The sequence below is a fragment of the Simochromis diagramma genome, unplaced genomic scaffold (genome assembly GCF_900408965.1).
Source record: "Simochromis diagramma unplaced genomic scaffold, fSimDia1.1 OVJJ01000685.1, whole genome shotgun sequence".
Lineage (NCBI taxonomy): Eukaryota > Metazoa > Chordata > Actinopteri > Cichliformes > Cichlidae > Simochromis > Simochromis diagramma.
The window spans coordinates 11,707,405-11,724,830 of record NW_024387477.1 but is presented as its reverse complement, the minus strand read 5'-3'; the positions used below and the strand labels follow the sequence as shown (position 1 = coordinate 11,724,830).

Here is a 17,426-nt window from a genome sequence, read left to right as displayed (position 1 = left end):
GCTCAATCCAGTAAAGCAAATCATGTGTTACAAGTTGGTTTGTAATTACTCTGGTATATACTGTTCTCTTATTTACTGAAAATACAGGAAAATTCTTTCATTGCTTTTTTTGTCTTGCTTTATTCACCCTCCTAGTTGAAAGAGAGCCTGGGATATTTGTTGAGTTTTGCTAACGAGCCAAAATCTAATTTGTAGATTTAGTGCAGCATGATTTTTGCCAGCTTGTGCTGTGATCTTATTTGCTGTTGCTTGTACAGCAGTTTATCACCGCAACACAACCACAGATGAAAAATTAGACTGCATATTGTTAGGATAACCTTAGCAGAGTATTATTACCGTTTTCGTTTTGGCCAGCTGTGTAGTGATTATAATTCAGTGTCCCTGGCAGAATCAACCATGTCAGACTGTTTGATATTCATCTGCCTGCCTGTCGTCTAATCTGCTTGTACACCTGTCAGTCCACCACCGTGCTTTTAGGTCTACATGTCCATTTGGTACAAAAGTATCAGTCTACAAAATCCAGAATGAACACTGCTAAGTGCCAAAAGCAGGTAAAATATCTGTTCAGGGAGTAAATCTCAATAGGCTACCCTCCTGCCTGCCAGATAAATGTTTTTACCCAAATTGTAATGTAATAAAAGCTACGCTAAGAGCACAGTTCTGCCTTATTTTGATGTCATTTACTGACACTGTTTTCATCCTCATTTTTCATTTTTTCCCTGCTCTTCGTCAGATTGGCTCTGAACCTGGCAAGACTGCATACAAAACCTGGCTTTAGCCACCATAAAACCCTCCACTGTTTTGTAAAGTCCCCTTTGAAGCTCTAAACTGAACATTTTGGTCATCACCATTGTGTTTTTTAAACTGTACAAGATGAGCTACAGGTGATCTGACTGAGAAGCGTCATCTTATCTTAATGAAGCTCATAAAACAAGTGAAATTTAAGTTGGGGTTTTTTGTTTTGTTTTGTTTTTTTGACATCTTTTAGTGGCCAGAGCTGCTGACCACTGGAAAGAAAACTATTAAATTCTTCTCAACAAAGTTACACAGTGTGATTAGTATTCACAGCTTAAAGCAACATACCATACAGTTTCATCTTGATTTATAGAGAACTTTAAAACAACCACAGCTGACACAAAGTGCTGTACACTGGAACTAAATAATAAAAATGCATAAGCTATAGATAAAACCAAATAAAAACAGTCAAATATCTAAAAGAAAGACTAAAACTAGCTGGGGTCGAAACATAAAAACAGATGATATCAAATACCAGAAGCAGTGATAGGAATTCCCTGTTATTTGTTTACACCCTGTCCTCATATGTCCCTATCAGCCGTGATGTATGTGTACCCCGGGAGTAATTACCAACTTTATGGCCCACTGAGCATTTGCCTTAAATGCCTTACCTTAGAATCCCTGATGATGAAAGGTGTGTGTCCAGACTTCTAGTGTGCGGGCTCTGCCTCTCCATGCTGACTCACTTTACACTTCTATGCTGTGCATATACAGTAACCCCTCTGCTGAGCCTCAGCATAGGGTCTCATAAGGCTGTGAGTTCTGCTTGACTGCATGCATGGAGCCAGAGATTCAGGCAACGTGATGAGCAGGCAGACAGAGCAAAGAGTTAGCTGACAGAAAGGTGATTTCACCTGTAGAAACAGAGTCTAATGGGGTTGGAATGGCGAAAGATGGCCACAACCCGACATGCCGACATAATGAAGACTTCTCAAAAACCCAGGAACAAGTACAAAAAAAGACACAGTCATTTCCTTGGCGAGTGTGTGATCCACCTCTGTACATTGTCCTCTTATCACTTCACTCCTCTGCTTTAGAGATCAACATCAAGGCTGATTTTTTTTTTAAAAATCTCTCAACTTCTGCTCATTTTATCGACCTCTGACTGCATTTGGGTGGGTGGGTGGATGGAAGGGAGCAAGGGGGAGGTTGTCCATGAATTCTGGACTCTTGATTGCATGCTCTAGCTGGGGGAGCTGTATAAAGATGCTTTTCAAATGGCAAAAATCTTAAATTCTGTTGTTGTCAGTTCAGCCACCAGAGGTCAGTCTCACATTCTCACCTAGTTCAAAGAGCGCTTGTCAGAGCAATGCCAGGACTAAACTGTGCAGAGAGACACTATTTGTTTTTGTTATTATTATATATATATATATATATATATATATATATATGCCATCTATCTGTGCATTATGTATTTTCTATGCCTTTCTCTCCCTTCAAAAGACACTGCCCCATCCATCTCTTTTGTTCCTCGCCATCCAGCAGAGCACTTGCTCTTTGCAGCAGCTTGTGGGTAGTTTAACTAAATTCATAACCTTTTTTTGGACTTTTTTGCTGTTTAGTGTGTGAGCACTCTTGCTTAGTGCTCACACACTAAACATCGTCATGGATTAACAGTAGCTTGATTATAGTATGACCACCTAAAAGTAACTTAAAACTTTGCAGGGAATAGCATATGATCACCATACGACCAATAGGTGTGGGAAACATTTTAAGAACACAAACAAAACAAGTGTCTTGTGTCATATACTCCCACCATGTTATCTAATATCTATAATGATCATGTCAGTGGTATGGACCCAAATGCAGGAGGCGAAATCGCTTAAACAAAAGCAACCTTCAGTCGCTTATAAGCCCTAAATAAGCAAAGATCCAAAAAACACAAGGGTGTAAAAAGGGCGTCAAAAGGAACACCTCTTAGCAGCACACAAGGGAGTGCACGCAGACACTTTGACAAAGAATAAAGGGGAAGATGGGGCTATTTATACAACAAGGGCTGATTTGAAACAAGAAACATGAGTGGGGCGAGGCACGGGTGAAAACAAAGGAGGGACTAAAACTAATGCAAGGCATGAAAGAAAACCGACCTTCAAAGTAAAACAGGAAATAACTAAAAACCCCATTCTAGGCATGGTAACAGAGACAGGAAAAAGAGCCACTAACAGACAGAGAAGACAATGGGAGCCACCAAATTTACCACTAATAAAAATCAAGACGAGAACCAAAACATGAACCAAAACAGCCATTGCTAGAATAACCATACAGTAAAATCAGGAATCAAAGCTCACAATCTGCTAGAATAAATATCAAAATAGGAATCACAAATATGACTAAAAATCCAAAACCCCAATTAACAGAATCCAAGACTTGTAACATTTTTTAAAATACAGTCACCGGCCACTTCTTATGTACAGCTTGTTTGTAGGGGTTGAGCCCTGTTTTGCTTCAGAACTGCCTTATTTCTTCATGGCACAGATTCAACAAGGTGCCGGAAACATTCCTCAGAGATTTTGTAACATATTGACATGATAGCATTACATAGTTGCTGCAGATTTGGCAACTGTACTTTGAGAACGTGAATCTCTCATTAGACTCAAATCTAGTGACCTTGTCTAAAAGAGCCATTTCAGTGTATTGAGCTCATTCAAGGATTCAAGGAGCTTTATTGTCATTCGCATCACATGTTTACATGAGGTGGAACGAAATGATGTACACACGGTCCCAGAGGGAAAAGAAACAGAATAACGAAGAAACAGAACTTTTAAAAAGTGATAAAAAAAAAAAAATTTAAATGGATGGTCATGATTAGCAACAATGCTCAGGTGGGATGTGGTATTTAAATTCTTCAAATGTACTAAGGGCCCATAGTATGCCAAAAAAGCCCCCACATAGTTACACCACCACTGCCAGCCTGAATTGTTGATAAAAGCCAGAATCCATGCGTCCAGGGTCCTTGCAACCAGGCAACATTTTTTCAATCTTCTGTTGCTGAATTTTAGTGAGTCAGTACAAATTGTATCCTCAGTTTCCTGGTTTAGCTGGCAGAAGTGGCATGCAATGTGTTCTACTTATGTAGCCCATCTGCTTCAAGATTCAACATGCTGTGCACTCAATGCTCTTGTGCATATCTTGGTTGTAATAAGTAGTTATCTGAGTTATTATCTTATCAGCTCGAAGCAGTCTTTCCATCCTCCTCTGACCTCTAGCATCAACAAGGATGCCAAGAGAACTGTCACCCACTGGATATTTCTTTTTCAGACCATTCTGTAAACCATAGAAATTGTTGTGCAGGAAAAATCCCAGTAGATCCGCAGTTTCTGAAATAGTCAGATTAAAAGTCACCTTTCTTCCCCTTTTAGATGCTCTGTTTGAACTTCAGCAGATTGTCCTGATCTTGTCTACATGCCTAAGCGGATTGAGTCGCTGCCACATGGATGATAGACATTTGCATTAATGAGCAGCTAAGCAGGTATACCTGGTAAATGAATTTCTGAGGGCATCTCAGCATTTAGATAGTAGCAAGAACACACTTAATCTATGTTCATATTATTAAGAGATCTTTGGCAAAAATCTTTTCTCCTGTAACTCTACACTACTAAATGGCGAGTTGACAATGGCAGCATCTTCTCCACCACGTGATGAGTGACAAGGATCTCAATTGCCCTCAAAGTAACAGCATTAGCTTTCTAAAAGGGAGCTGTTATACTCAATGGGCCTCTCTGCTTGTGTTGTGAAGCTGTACTTAGTTTACTGGTGCTTCTTAAAAATTAGAAATGGTTCTCTTTCAGCTCTCTCAGCTGGCAGACACTTGTCACCTCGAGATAATTTACATTTCACTGTAAAGTTTCCACTCAAAAACTCTAAAATGAAGCTAATACTTCAATTACATAAATGCTTTTATCTGTCCCATATCACTGGCTGAAGTACACATGTGCGCTGACACAAGAGCAAAATTGGATATCTTCTGCTTATATGGCACTATCTGCCACAAAAGAGACAGGAAAATGGGGGCAAATATTAACAGTAACAGATTTCTTTTTTGAAAAAGTATAAAACTGCTCACTTAAATTGTAAAACTATTGTGTTAGTCGTTACAACGAAAAGGTAATTTAAGTACTCTGCTAGTCTCTGCGGCAAAAGGTGTACTACTCAAGCTGGGACGCAGTGGGAGGGATGTGAAAGGAAGAAGCAGCATATGAGAGAGGAGTGAAGCTGAGGATATCGTTTTTCCTCACACATATATACTCAGTGACACTAGAGCAAAAACTGACTCACATAAACACACAGCTTGATAAGGCTTAATGGGGACTGAGCTGTAATAGCCACACACCGGACCCTATCTCCTGAGGTGTGAAGACACTTCTGACTCACACATTTAAAAAAAAAAAAAACCCAAAAAGCTCTTTGTTAAGAGCCCACACAGTTATTTTTTCACAAGTGCAAATACACTGTAACACACACACACACATCCTTGCTGTGTTTGTGTTTACATACTAGGTGCTTATACAGACATTACAAACATTCATGTACAAATCAGTTTGCACACACACACACACGCGCTTTTGATTTGGGCAGTGGTGATAGAGCCCTGGACCTGTCTCTATTTTCCAGTTAGTCGTGCATGACAACACTGCACAGACATGGAAGAAAACAGAGGCGAGAAGGACAGGGAAGGTAAAAGCTGAATAAAATGAGATGGATGGAGATGGGATTAAATCTTACAGGAAGACTAAAACAGAAAGACATAGCGGTGTGTCAAGGACCTTGAAAATCAAAATCAAAATGTCGATTACAGTATACCAATGGTGAAGTAAAACAGTGGAATAAATGTAGCAGAATCACAGGGACGGCTAACAGCAGTGCAACAAAGTAAGTGAATGTAGAAGAGGAGGACAGAGGAAGATGGCAGGGATGAGGGATGAGAAGAGAACCATAGGGAACGTTGCAGAGGAGGGTGTTTTTGGCTTGGCTCGTTGTTCAGGCAAAACGCGGGAGACCAGCCAGAATACGTAGACAAAGGAGGAAGAAGAAGAAGGGAGAGAGACAACAGGAGAGAATGAGAGAAGGTCACGCAGACTGAGCAACCACACAGGCTTAGCAGAGACTCAGCATTATCGTTTGACAAGGTGGGAAGAAATCAGAATGCGAGTACTGTGAAATAAATCCTGTTACCTAAATTTTTTTCAGCATTTGATCATTATTGCCAATTCACTTAAATTTTATATACCATAATGACCTTTAAAGGCATGTCACCATATTGAAGTTGCTTTTATAAGAGTGTGTATTTCATTTGTAATGCCACACATAAATACAAGATGAGAGGCATCCGAGACTAAAAGTGTATATAAAGTGATAATGCATAAGTTATAATGCAGCGTGAACAGAGAAGAACCGGCAGTGATGAGAATCAGGCTAAAGAGGAGAGTAAAAAATAGCACTTAGATTTACATGCCCGAAGATGCAGGCAGGAGTTTGAAAACAAAGTGCAGACTGGGGGGATTTTTGGAGAGGAAGAGGAAAAAACAAAGGAACCATAAAAGAAGGTCTGAGGTGATGTACGATAGTGGAGGGGTAGAGAGGAGAGAGGGATCTTTGTGGAAGAAAGGGGATGTGTGTATAGTAGATAAGAGGTTGTGTGAGAGAAGTCAGAGTCAAAGTGAGAGCAAAAGGGAGAATTTATTAGCTCTGAAGGCGAGGCAGATGTGTCATGTTCAGCCTTTACCAGTCAAGCACATCTGAATGTCAAAATAAGAAGGGGAGACACAATTATAATTAAGGCAAGCCCGACAGAAAGAAGAGAGGCACAAAAGTAACAGAGAAAGAATTCATTCATGTGCTGTGACCAGTAAGGGATTTGAAATGTCAGTGGCAATGCTTTAGACTTTCTGGCAGTATTCAGTGTTTTTCAGTAACGTCTTCCATTATCACGACAAATTATGTCAAGCATTCAATTTCCCTCTGGTGAGATTTAGTCCATCTGAAATTTTGATGTCTGACAATAATTGTTTGCAATGAAATTCATTTAATTTCAGCTACATTAAGAAGCTTCATTTCATTAGGCTAACGCTCCAGTATAATTTCCAGACATTTGCTATTGATTTTTAAAGAAGAAGCCCTTTTGAATGATGATGTTTCAGGCTGATTTTTTTTAAACAAAGGATGTAATGATAGCAGAAATTTAATGGCCTATATCAATACCAGTAAATACTTGATTCTTTGTTATGACTTTTAAACCCCTAATTTAAAACAACACAACCAAAAGGATTATTTCACATACTTGTACTTGTAGGGTTTATACCTTACTACATAAAGTGCTTTGAGGTGACTGATGTTGTGATTTGGTGCATTATAAAAAATATTCAATTGAATTTGAACAGAAAATTGGACATAAACTCATTGATTTTAAAATAATTTTAAATCAGGTTGTTTATTTAAAATATTAACATTATATATTATTTAGAAAACACAGACTAAAATGCTGGGATGGTTGCTGAGTAGCCTTCTAATGTTACAATAGGATTTAACATTGGTACTATTATTAGTACAAAGTACTTCCTTTCTCAACTCCACTACTGATTTTTTGATCAGTGAGTTGTGTAGGTGCTGTCGCGGCAGTTGCATTGGTCTCCATCTTCAGTACTGACCAACAAAAATGGCAGGCTATTTTTTCTTATGAAGGTAATTAATTTGCTAGAGTTGTGATCATAATAAATAAAATTCTTTCTCCTAGACCTTTGTCTAATACACACTTCTGTAACATGTGGAGAAACTCAAAGCTTGCCTTGTTTGCTAAGCTATGACGAGATAATTGCAGCTCCAGGGAAAGAATTAACAAACGACCAGTTCACATTTTTACTGGTAAATGAAAAATGCAAAGAAAGAACGTAACCGATATCACACATTTTCATAACCAAACAGTGCCAATGCTTATGAAATAGTATAAACCGTACACTGACACAGAGGCAGGAAAACAGACAGACAGTGAGGGAACAAGCAAATTAAAAAAGTTGATGTTGTGCTCGATTCACTAGCAAAAGCCTCTTAATTGCTCATCTTGTGGTGTTGTATTCCCTGCTTAATAAGATTTCTCTCACAGCTTGCCTGAAGATACACACCAGCACATCCCTGTTTTGCGTTGCTCACTTTCTGCCTCATCTTGTATCTCACTGTCTGTCACACCAGTGTGAACACACTCATAAACAGACACAAAAATTGTTTTTGTTCACTTCCCCATGCTTTTTTCCCCCACTGCTTTGTTGTTTGTGTATCAGAAACAGCAATAAACACACGTACACACATGCAGGAATCTCTTAGGAGTGGCATTCGTTCAGTCATTAAAACCTGAGGTGGGAAGTGTCCCACCCTTTTGTCACCATAGTGACAGCTCTTTTGGTGTAATAGGTAGAAAGTTAAACAGAATTTTCTATTTAAAGATGTTTAATCTGTATTTGTCTGAGTACTTATCTGTTTGCAGAACAAGAGAGGATAGGAGAGAAGAAGAGAGGAGAACTGAGGAGGGGAAAGAAGAGGAGAACTGAGGAGAGTAGAGGAGTAGTGATTGGGAAGGAGAATTTAATATATTACTAATCACTGAAGGGCAGACAGAGAGAGAGAGTCAGAGAGATTCAGAGACACAGAAAGGGGAACAGTTGGCTACATTTACATTTATTCATTTGGCCAGTGAAAGTATTGCTGCAGATTAAACATCGATGAGAAATACACGAGGAGAAAAATATTGAAAAAAGAAACGTATACATCAAAAGAATAGATTGAGTGACAGAAATAGCTAAAAGCTGTAGGGATGAAAGATGGAAATAGCGAGTGGGAGGGAGAGAGGACGATGTGGAGAAAGATATAAAAGCAATGGCAATGGCAATATAATGAGAAAATAGGGGAGAGTGATAGAGCAGCTAAACAAGAGACAAAGATGATAGCAGGAGAGGAGGAGCAAAGACAACGAGAGTTCCAAGCGTAACGCAAGTGAGACAGAGAGAGAGACTGAGAGCATGTCTCTGGGGCAGAGAGGTTGATTTGGGCCTGCTGGTGATTGGGTTTGGGGCTGCTCCTGCAGAGCCGAGGTGACTCACCAGTCTCCCACACACATATCCAGGCAGCATGAGTGTGGTAAGGAGGGAGAGAGAAAGAGAGAGATTCAGTTCTTTTTTGTCAATGTCTTACAGGGTTAACCGTGTGTGTGTGTGTGTACTTTCACTGCTGATGTTGTGGGGACATAAATCTGATTACATAGTCACACTGCGGCAAATGAGCGTCTTTCTGGGGACAAAAACTCCCGAATTTTTAGATTGAAGACTTAATTTAAGGTTAGAGCACCTCTCCAGGATATGAATGAGGTTAAATGTTAATGTAATGTCTTTTAAAGTGATGGATACAAGTCAGAGAAGAGTGTTGGCTTGATGGAAACACTGTTGTGTGTGAGTGTCTGTACATGTGTGGTGTAGTCGTCATGCTGCATGCAGCCTACAGGGAGCTGCCACTCTTAATAACAGATAATAACACACAATTCATAGCCGTTTCCAGATGCCGACTGTCCCTGCTGATTCACTGCCTATTGTACAACCCTATTGTAAAACACACGCGCACACACACATACAGACACACTGGTTTGAAATGAAATAATCTGATTCTTAGGTTGCTAAAAAATGTTCCATTATCCAGAGCACCAAGCATCTCATCCATCTCCGTAACAGGGTATTAAATAATACACACATGACCGGAACCTTAGCTGACATTAGCGAAACACAAATTCAAATTTATCAGTCCCGTTGATCTCCAAGGATACATTTAAATTTTCCATAATTGCACTTTCTCCCTGAGAGGCATCTCACACAGATTTGAGTGAATTAAATAAGCTGAAAACAAAGCAAGCAAAACAAATGAGGATGCACAGCGACACTGGCTGCCCATGCATCAATATAATCCAGTATAAAAGAAATGCAGCTCGCTTAAATGCTCTACATGTGACTCCATGTTCAATTCACATAAGGGTTGATAGAAGTGAGGGGCATGTATGTAGCCTTATATTTTTACATAGTTGACATGACAAGAAGGGGTTGATTTTCACTGACACTGCCCACTTGTAAATATCACCCACATTTTTGGATGTTATGTTAAACTCACAATCTGCCTAGGCAAACAGATGGACATGGAATATAAATAGTCTACTGTGTAACGAGTGCTAGATTTTAATTGTGTGTGTTCCTGTGAATGTCTGGTATAATGGGGCCTTAATGTTAGCTGGAACAATGCCCTTCATCATTATCTGTACTTGAATTTTAGGGACATGAAAATCTAAATCGAGTGAGCATTTCACAGCGCCAGAAAGGAGACCTGGAAGAATAATTGGAAGAATAATTTGATTTCAAAGATAATTGGGATACAATATGATCTAGAGAAGATAATTGTCCTCCTTTTTGTTTTCTTTCAAATTTCAAAGACAGGAAAGTCTGTGTGTGTGTGTGTGTGTGTGTGTGTGTGTTTTTTAATCTTGAAAGAGAGGCTTCAGATAAGTGACAAGCCATTATTAAAAGAGAGAAGGATCAAAATAACAGGTTTTCAAGGGAAGTCCACCAAAATCACCTTCCTCTCCTCTCCTGATTGCACGATTGGCTTCTGGATGTGTGTGACGTGAATAGTGAGTGAGGAGATGATACTGTTGAAAAGAGCCTTCCCCTCAGAGCAATTGCCTGTCTGATGCCTGGGGCCTCTATCGTGACAACACAAAGAAGAAAACCACCTAAGAACTGCTGTAAATGCTTTTGAATGTGTTTCTCTTTACAGACACCTTCAGTCATTGATGCCACTGCAATATGTTGATGGTTATGCCAGTAATTTGTACCCCTCTGTACGATGCACATTTTTCCAAGTACTTATTAAGTATCCTGATGAGATGGGGGCAGATATTTGCATGCTTCCACGTTGTTCCTGATATGTACATTTACATTGAGGGTACAGAGGAAATTGCTTACTTGATGCATAGTGATATGTTCCTGAACCTGTTAAAATTTCCATTTGCTTGAATCATGACAACTCTAAAGTGCCTCATGTAGCTTACTAAAAAGGGTATAATGTTAAATAAATGAGCCATAACAATAACACAGAAAATTGTCAGCAAACTGTAGCTTTAGGGTTTGTGATGAGTGCTCCGTGATAAACAGATGCATACATCAAAAGATCGGTACATGGCTATGACATCAGCATAACAGTGAAAATGAGCATTTATAACACTGAGTCAGACGGTTGATATATAAAATAAATAGGAAGGGGTTAACCCTGGGTACACTCTTGGCCACAATTTTTTGTTCTTAGCTGTCAAGAGTAGCAGGTGGTGTGGTCTGATTCAAGGTTTGACGTGTTGTGTGCTCAGAGACCCTCTTCTGCATACCTTGGTATGCAGAGTGGTTATCTGAGTTATTGTTGCCCTCCTATCAGGTCGAAGCAGTCTGGTGATTCTCCTCCAACCTCTGACATCAACAAAGCATTTTAACCCAAAGCTTTACTGCTCACTGGATATTTACTCTCTTTTTTTGGATCATTCATAGTAAAGCCTAGAGATAGTTTTGTGGAAAAATCACAGTAGATCAGCAGTTTCTGAAATACTCACAGCAGCCATTCAGACACCAATAACCATGCCACATTCAACGTCACTTAAATCACTTTTCTTCCCATCATTCTCATGCCCAGTTTGAACCTAAATATGGCATCTTGACCATGTCTACATGCCTAAATGCATTAAGCTGTTGCCATGTGGTTAGCTGCTCATATATACACTATTCAGCTATCATCAGAGCAGCACAAAACAATAGTGACTGCATGCCAATATTTAGAGGCCAGCATGAAAAAACGAGTCATTAAAGAGGAGCATTTCTAATCAGCAGCAACAATGTGCAAGGTTGATCGACGCAAAACATGATGCAACAATGAGACTGTAACAGTTTCTCGTAGTATTTAAGTAATTCCAGAATGGTTTTCAGGTTATTTTTGCGCACTGGTTAATGTTTTCTAGAAGCTGTGTACTTTCAAGTAAGTATGGAGGGCAATGATAGAAGATATTCTTAGATATCTTCTATCTGAGTTTAAGAGATAGAGCACACAGACAAATTCACTGATCTGGTGTTGAAGGTTAAAGAGTATGTTTGGCTTTCTTCTTGAAAGGTTATTCCTGAGGTACCCAAAGGAGTCTGTTTTTTACGTGTGTGATAGAGAGGAGGAAAAAGTCTGTCTGTGTGTGTTTCTGTCTGCTTCTATCTTGGTATGCATGTGAGTGTCTTGTTTGCCACCAGCAGGTGCCATCACCTACCTTTCTGTGTGCCAATGAAACACTGTCTCTTTGAAAGAAGATAATTTGGATGACACCCATAGCTCTCAACCAGGAACCTACAGATCTTCTATTCCACAGCTTCCTCCCACCAACAACCCCTCCAGCAATCCAACCAGGCGTCTCCCTCCTTCCCACTGAGCCCCCCTCTGCCATCTCAAGCCCATGCATACCACTCGTGGAATATTTAACAGCAGACATGTTCATGAATGTCAATGTTCAGAGATCTCACAGCTTTGTGCTTTTTTTTTTTACACCTTGTTTTCCTTTCTCAGCCCTCTGGCCCTTAAACACATATTGGGTCAGTGTGAGAGAATGATCCTCCAGGCAGAACTGAGAGTTTGAGTGTGGATCTCAGTAGAAACAGCAAAGCACTATACGCTTTAAATGAAACGTTAGCCATGCTTCAGTTATCATACTTAAATGTCAGAGGTAGAGTCAAGTGGAGTTAAGAATTATACATCAACCACAAGAGTGAGAAGTATAATTCAGTATGACATTTAACGTGAAAAAACTTATTTCACTTCCATTATTCCTAAAAATGTTGAATGCATTTGAGTTTAAATGTTTTCTTTCTAGATATAACCTTGACACCCTCGAAAGGATCACATGCACATTCATCTTAAATCTTTTTTTTTTTTCTATTAAGTGCAGCGACGTTTCTATTTTGAATAAAGGTCGATGAAGGACTAGGCTGAGAATTTAATGAACAGAGATTTATAAACCAATCTTTCAAACTGTGGAGCTGAACTTTTCCCTGCTTTTTCGATGTGTTGCTTTGTTTGGTACATACAGTGCTATATGGTTGTATTTATAGGTAATTGTGTTTGTGTGTGTTTGTGTGTGTGAGAGAGATCTAAATGGGGTGGCAATGTGTTCAAATTGGACATGACTCACCAGGTATTTCATCAGTGCCACCTCACAAATCCCACAACATTAAAATGCATTTCATGTGTTTGCATGTGTGTGACTGAAACAGCAATTAGCTGGTAACACGTTGGGGCTTTTGTATGTGTAGTCACTGGCATGTGCTGATTTCCTGACTGCTACAACATCTCTCTCTGTTCCTGCAGGGTAGAGGAGAGTTTCAAGACTCTTTTCTGGTCAATCTTCGGGCTGTCTGAAGTGATTTCGGTGGTGCTGAAGTATGACCATAAGTTCATAGAGAACATTGGCTACGTGCTGTACGGAGTCTATAATGTCACTATGGTGGTAGTTCTTCTCAACATGCTCATTGCCATGATCAACAGCTCTTACCAGGAGATAGAGGTACAAAAACAGGATAGTTGATCAATGGAAAAAGGGTGTAATATTGTAAACAAGTCAATAAGGTTCATTTGTATGAGTGTCTGACTGTGCCTGCAGGAGAATTGCACCATTACTTAAAAAAACAAAGAGATCAATACAGTGGCAACAAGTAAAAACATCGAACGCATAATAAAATGAGTATCCCAGAAAAACCCAAAAGCTTTTAAAATAATTTTTACATTTCTGATTTTTATCACGCTTGTTCTAAAACTGAATACTTACTTTCTTACCTGAGATATTTAAGATGAAAAAAATCATTCTTCACCTTCAATAAACATTAAGCAATAATTTTGAGTGAAATGCAACTGGAATATATGAAATCAAAGTTTTATTTATTCAAATAATCATCATTCAGACAATTTGGGTTGTTTTTTTACAGTTAAACATTTCATCTCTTCTTGGAGAAAAAAGATTATTGGAATCCACTCGGATGCTTCATAACTTAAAGCCTTGTCGGAAGTTCTAGGATAGGATAGGATAGGTTCTAGGATTATTATTCATCTGTTTATTGCTAAACTTAGTCTCCTTTTGAGCATTTGGTCTTTTTGATGTTCCCTGCTTTTACTGTAGACCAGCTTGTTGCATGTGTTCGCACTTCAGTTTATACCCTTTATTTTTTTTACACTGCAGTGTTGAAGTCACACACATGCTACAAAGCAAGGTCATAGACATGAAAGGCACTAAAGATTCTTTCTAGCAAGGGTATGCAGTCAACTCTCTTTGCCTTCTCTTTTAAAACATCTCAACTGCAGATATTAATAAACACTAAGCCCTAGCCTTTCTTTTATTGCCATCTTTCTTACCTGAGATAGTTAAGCTGAAAAAATCATTCTTCACCCTCAATAAACATTAAGCAATAATTTTGAGTGAAGTGTAACTGGAATATATGAAATCAAAGTTTTATTTATTCAAATAATCATTAACAAAAATGTGCTTGGTATATATTCCCATCGAAAATATTTCATTTGACACATTACAAAAAAAATTAAATAACAGTTATGTAAGTTACATAGTTAAAGTCAACATTTTGGGCAAATTTGATATTTAGGGGTATAACCAAACAAATTTTGATATTTAAAGGTTTTAAAGGTTTCTAATAATTTGAGATACTGGATACCTGATTTCTTTCTGTCTGCCTCTGCAGGAGGATGCCGATGTGGAGTGGAAGTTTGCTCGAGCTAAGCTTTGGCTCTCCTACTTTGATGAGGGCCGCACCTTACCCGCCCCCTTTAACCTCGTTCCCAGCCCTAAGTCCTTCTACTACTTGGCCCTAAGGATCAAGTCCTGTCTGATTCACCTCTGCAAGGCCAACGGCCATCACCATAATGAGGTGGAGATGGGCATGCTCAACTCCCAGGCCAAGGTCAGTGTTTTTACTATATTTGATTATTTTACACATGTTTGGCAAACTGCTTATGACATTGTGATTCATGGTTACTTAATGATTTTCCAAACCTAGCTGCCAAAGCCATTTAATAATAGACTATTTCTTTTAAACTGATTGTTAGTGATACATTTTGTAAGCACCATGTTTCAGCTTTTTTAACAACTGTAGTCAAGTTTTGGTTTGGTTTGGTTTCTAGCACTAAATTTAATATTTACTGCTACAAAAGCAGTGCTTTTTTTATCCATTTTTCTGCTGACAGGATCCTTTCTGGCTAAAGCGCAATTGTTATTTTCCTACATGGAAGTAGTTAAACTGCTAAAAATCAATGAAGGGGCAATAAACGCTGATTACACCCACCACAATCCTCAGTGGAGTTGCCCATATGGGTCAGTTATTTGTATAATGATCATCAAATACTGAATCTTTAGCAACTGTAATTGGAGAATGCACGCAGGCAAACCAGGAACCCCAGAGGAAATGTAGGATATTCCCACTGCAAGTCTAGAAATTACATCTAGTTCCGTTTCACACTTTGTTCCTCTTACGATTTGTGCTTCTAAATAAAAATCACTGCAATGACAAAAATGCCTCGTGTGACAAAAATATTATAGACCATTTAATGCGCAATCAGTCTTGGTGCTGGTGTTTTCTGCAGGCATTTCTGCTGCCTGATCCCTAAACTCAAATGGCTCACCTCAGCACCTCAGCTAGGCTATTAGGCAGGCCATTAGCTTTACCCGCGTCTGCTCAAATGCTCAGGCAGGACAAGATGGGTTACACCCCGGTGCTTCTGTGAACGCCTAAAGTTTTCTGACAGTTTCACAGCCGAGCCGAGGAAGTACAGCAAGCGATCGATACACGAGCTTGCACCAGTCTACAGTACTGTGTAAAATGTCAGCTGAGATTAGGAAAAGGCAGCCTGCTCTTTCTGTGTCTGTATCTTCGTAGTGGATGGTGTATGTTTTGGTGCTGTTTAAGAAACGTGAAGCTAATCACTTTAGATTCAAAAAGCATATGCTCATAAATTGTGTATACTTGTGTTCATTCGGTAAGTGTTTGTTTTGTGGTGGTGTTCATGTTCGTTCTTGTGCTCTTTGGTTAACTGCCTTTCACAGCAGTAGGGATAATTAATTTCAATATGAGGTAGCTGGAGGCAGCAAAAACCCACAAAGCAGGTTACTGCATGGGGACTAGATCACAGAAAACACACCAAAGAGATTTCAGCTCTGTCAGTTGGCCTTTGGAAAACCTCTGCATAAGATACGTGTTTCTCACACTCACTGAGTCTGAAACAATAGTAGATGTCTGGGTGTATGGTACAATAAAGAAATGATAAAAAATACATTAAAAAGATATTTATTTGCCTCACAATAGCGCACAAAAATGCTATATGTGCTGTTCCTCCAGTTCACAAGATGAACTTCCCTGCAAAAGAAAAAAAACATAAAGTCACTGAGAGCTCAAACTGACAACTGAAGTACCAAGCTTTTCATCTTGATAAATGCTCTCTCATAACGAACATTAGCTAAGGGGTTCTTCTGGTTTGATTTTAAAGGGAACCCATTTTTATTAAGTTACAGTAGTTATTTGCATGGTCTTATTTTTATTCAGACAATTTGGGTTGTCTTTTTACAGTCAAACATTTCATCTGTTCTTGGAGAAAAAAGATTATTGGAATTCACTCGGATGCTTCATAACTTAAAGCCTTGTCGGAAGTTCTAGGATAGGATAGGATAGGTTCTAGGATTATTATTCATCTGTTTATTGCTAAAATTAGTCTCCTTTTGAGCATTTGGTCTTTTTGATGTTTCCTGCTTTTACTGTAGACCAGCTTGTTGCATGTGTTCGCACTTCAGTTTATACCCTTTATTTTTTTTTACACTGCAGTGTTAAAGTGACACACATGCTATAAAGCAAGGTCGTAGACATGAAAGGCACTTAGGAGTGAGTTAATAAAGATTCTTTCTGGCAAGGGTATGCAGTCAACTCTCTTTGCCTTCTCTTTTAAAACATCTCAACTGCAGATATTAATAAACACTAAGCCCTAGCCTTTCTTTTATTGCCGTCTTGCCACTATGATGCCTCCGTTAACACCCTTTTCAAATGCTTCCGTCTGACATGATCCATAGAACCTGAAATATGACATTAACACTCGACTTCTTCTATCTGTTTTTTGCTCTTGTAGGATGAACGCTTCAAGTCTTATCCACGGCCTGGAGAAGAGTTCACCCAGAGAAAAGCTAGAAAACACCCCACCAGATACCAGGTAAGATGGAGACCGAACTGGATACAGAGAGCACAGGATGTGTGGAGTGATAAGGAGACAAGACTTAAAAATTTGATGGAGGCAAGAAAGGAATCAAATGGGAGACAAACAGACAGCATAAGGAATATGTAAGAGAATAGTATTAGATGGGTGTAGAACTATAGCGAGAGCGAGGTTTGCTGCAGGGTGATGACAGTGAAGGAGAAAGGAGAGGGAAGCAATGGGGAAATTCTGACACAGAAGAAAGAAGGTGTGAGGAAGACACAGAGATAAGGTAGAGATGGTGGAGAGGAAGAAATCTCTCAAGTTTCAATGGAAGGGCACTGACTGAAAGG

At 39.1% G+C, this 17,426-nt stretch overlaps 1 protein-coding gene across 1 annotated transcript in view; it reads left to right on the top strand.

Moving 5' to 3' along the window:
• The window catches only part of LOC120724307 (short transient receptor potential channel 7-like), a 56,998-nt gene that overhangs the window by 33,431 nt on the left and 6,141 nt on the right, over positions 1-17,426 (top strand). The window contains exons 8-10 of the mRNA XM_040016426.1: positions 13,204-13,399; positions 14,583-14,801; positions 17,011-17,091. Of these exons, the coding sequence (XP_039872360.1) occupies positions 13,204-13,399; positions 14,583-14,801; positions 17,011-17,091 (496 nt within the window). The remainder of the gene's footprint in view (positions 1-13,203; positions 13,400-14,582; positions 14,802-17,010; positions 17,092-17,426) is intronic.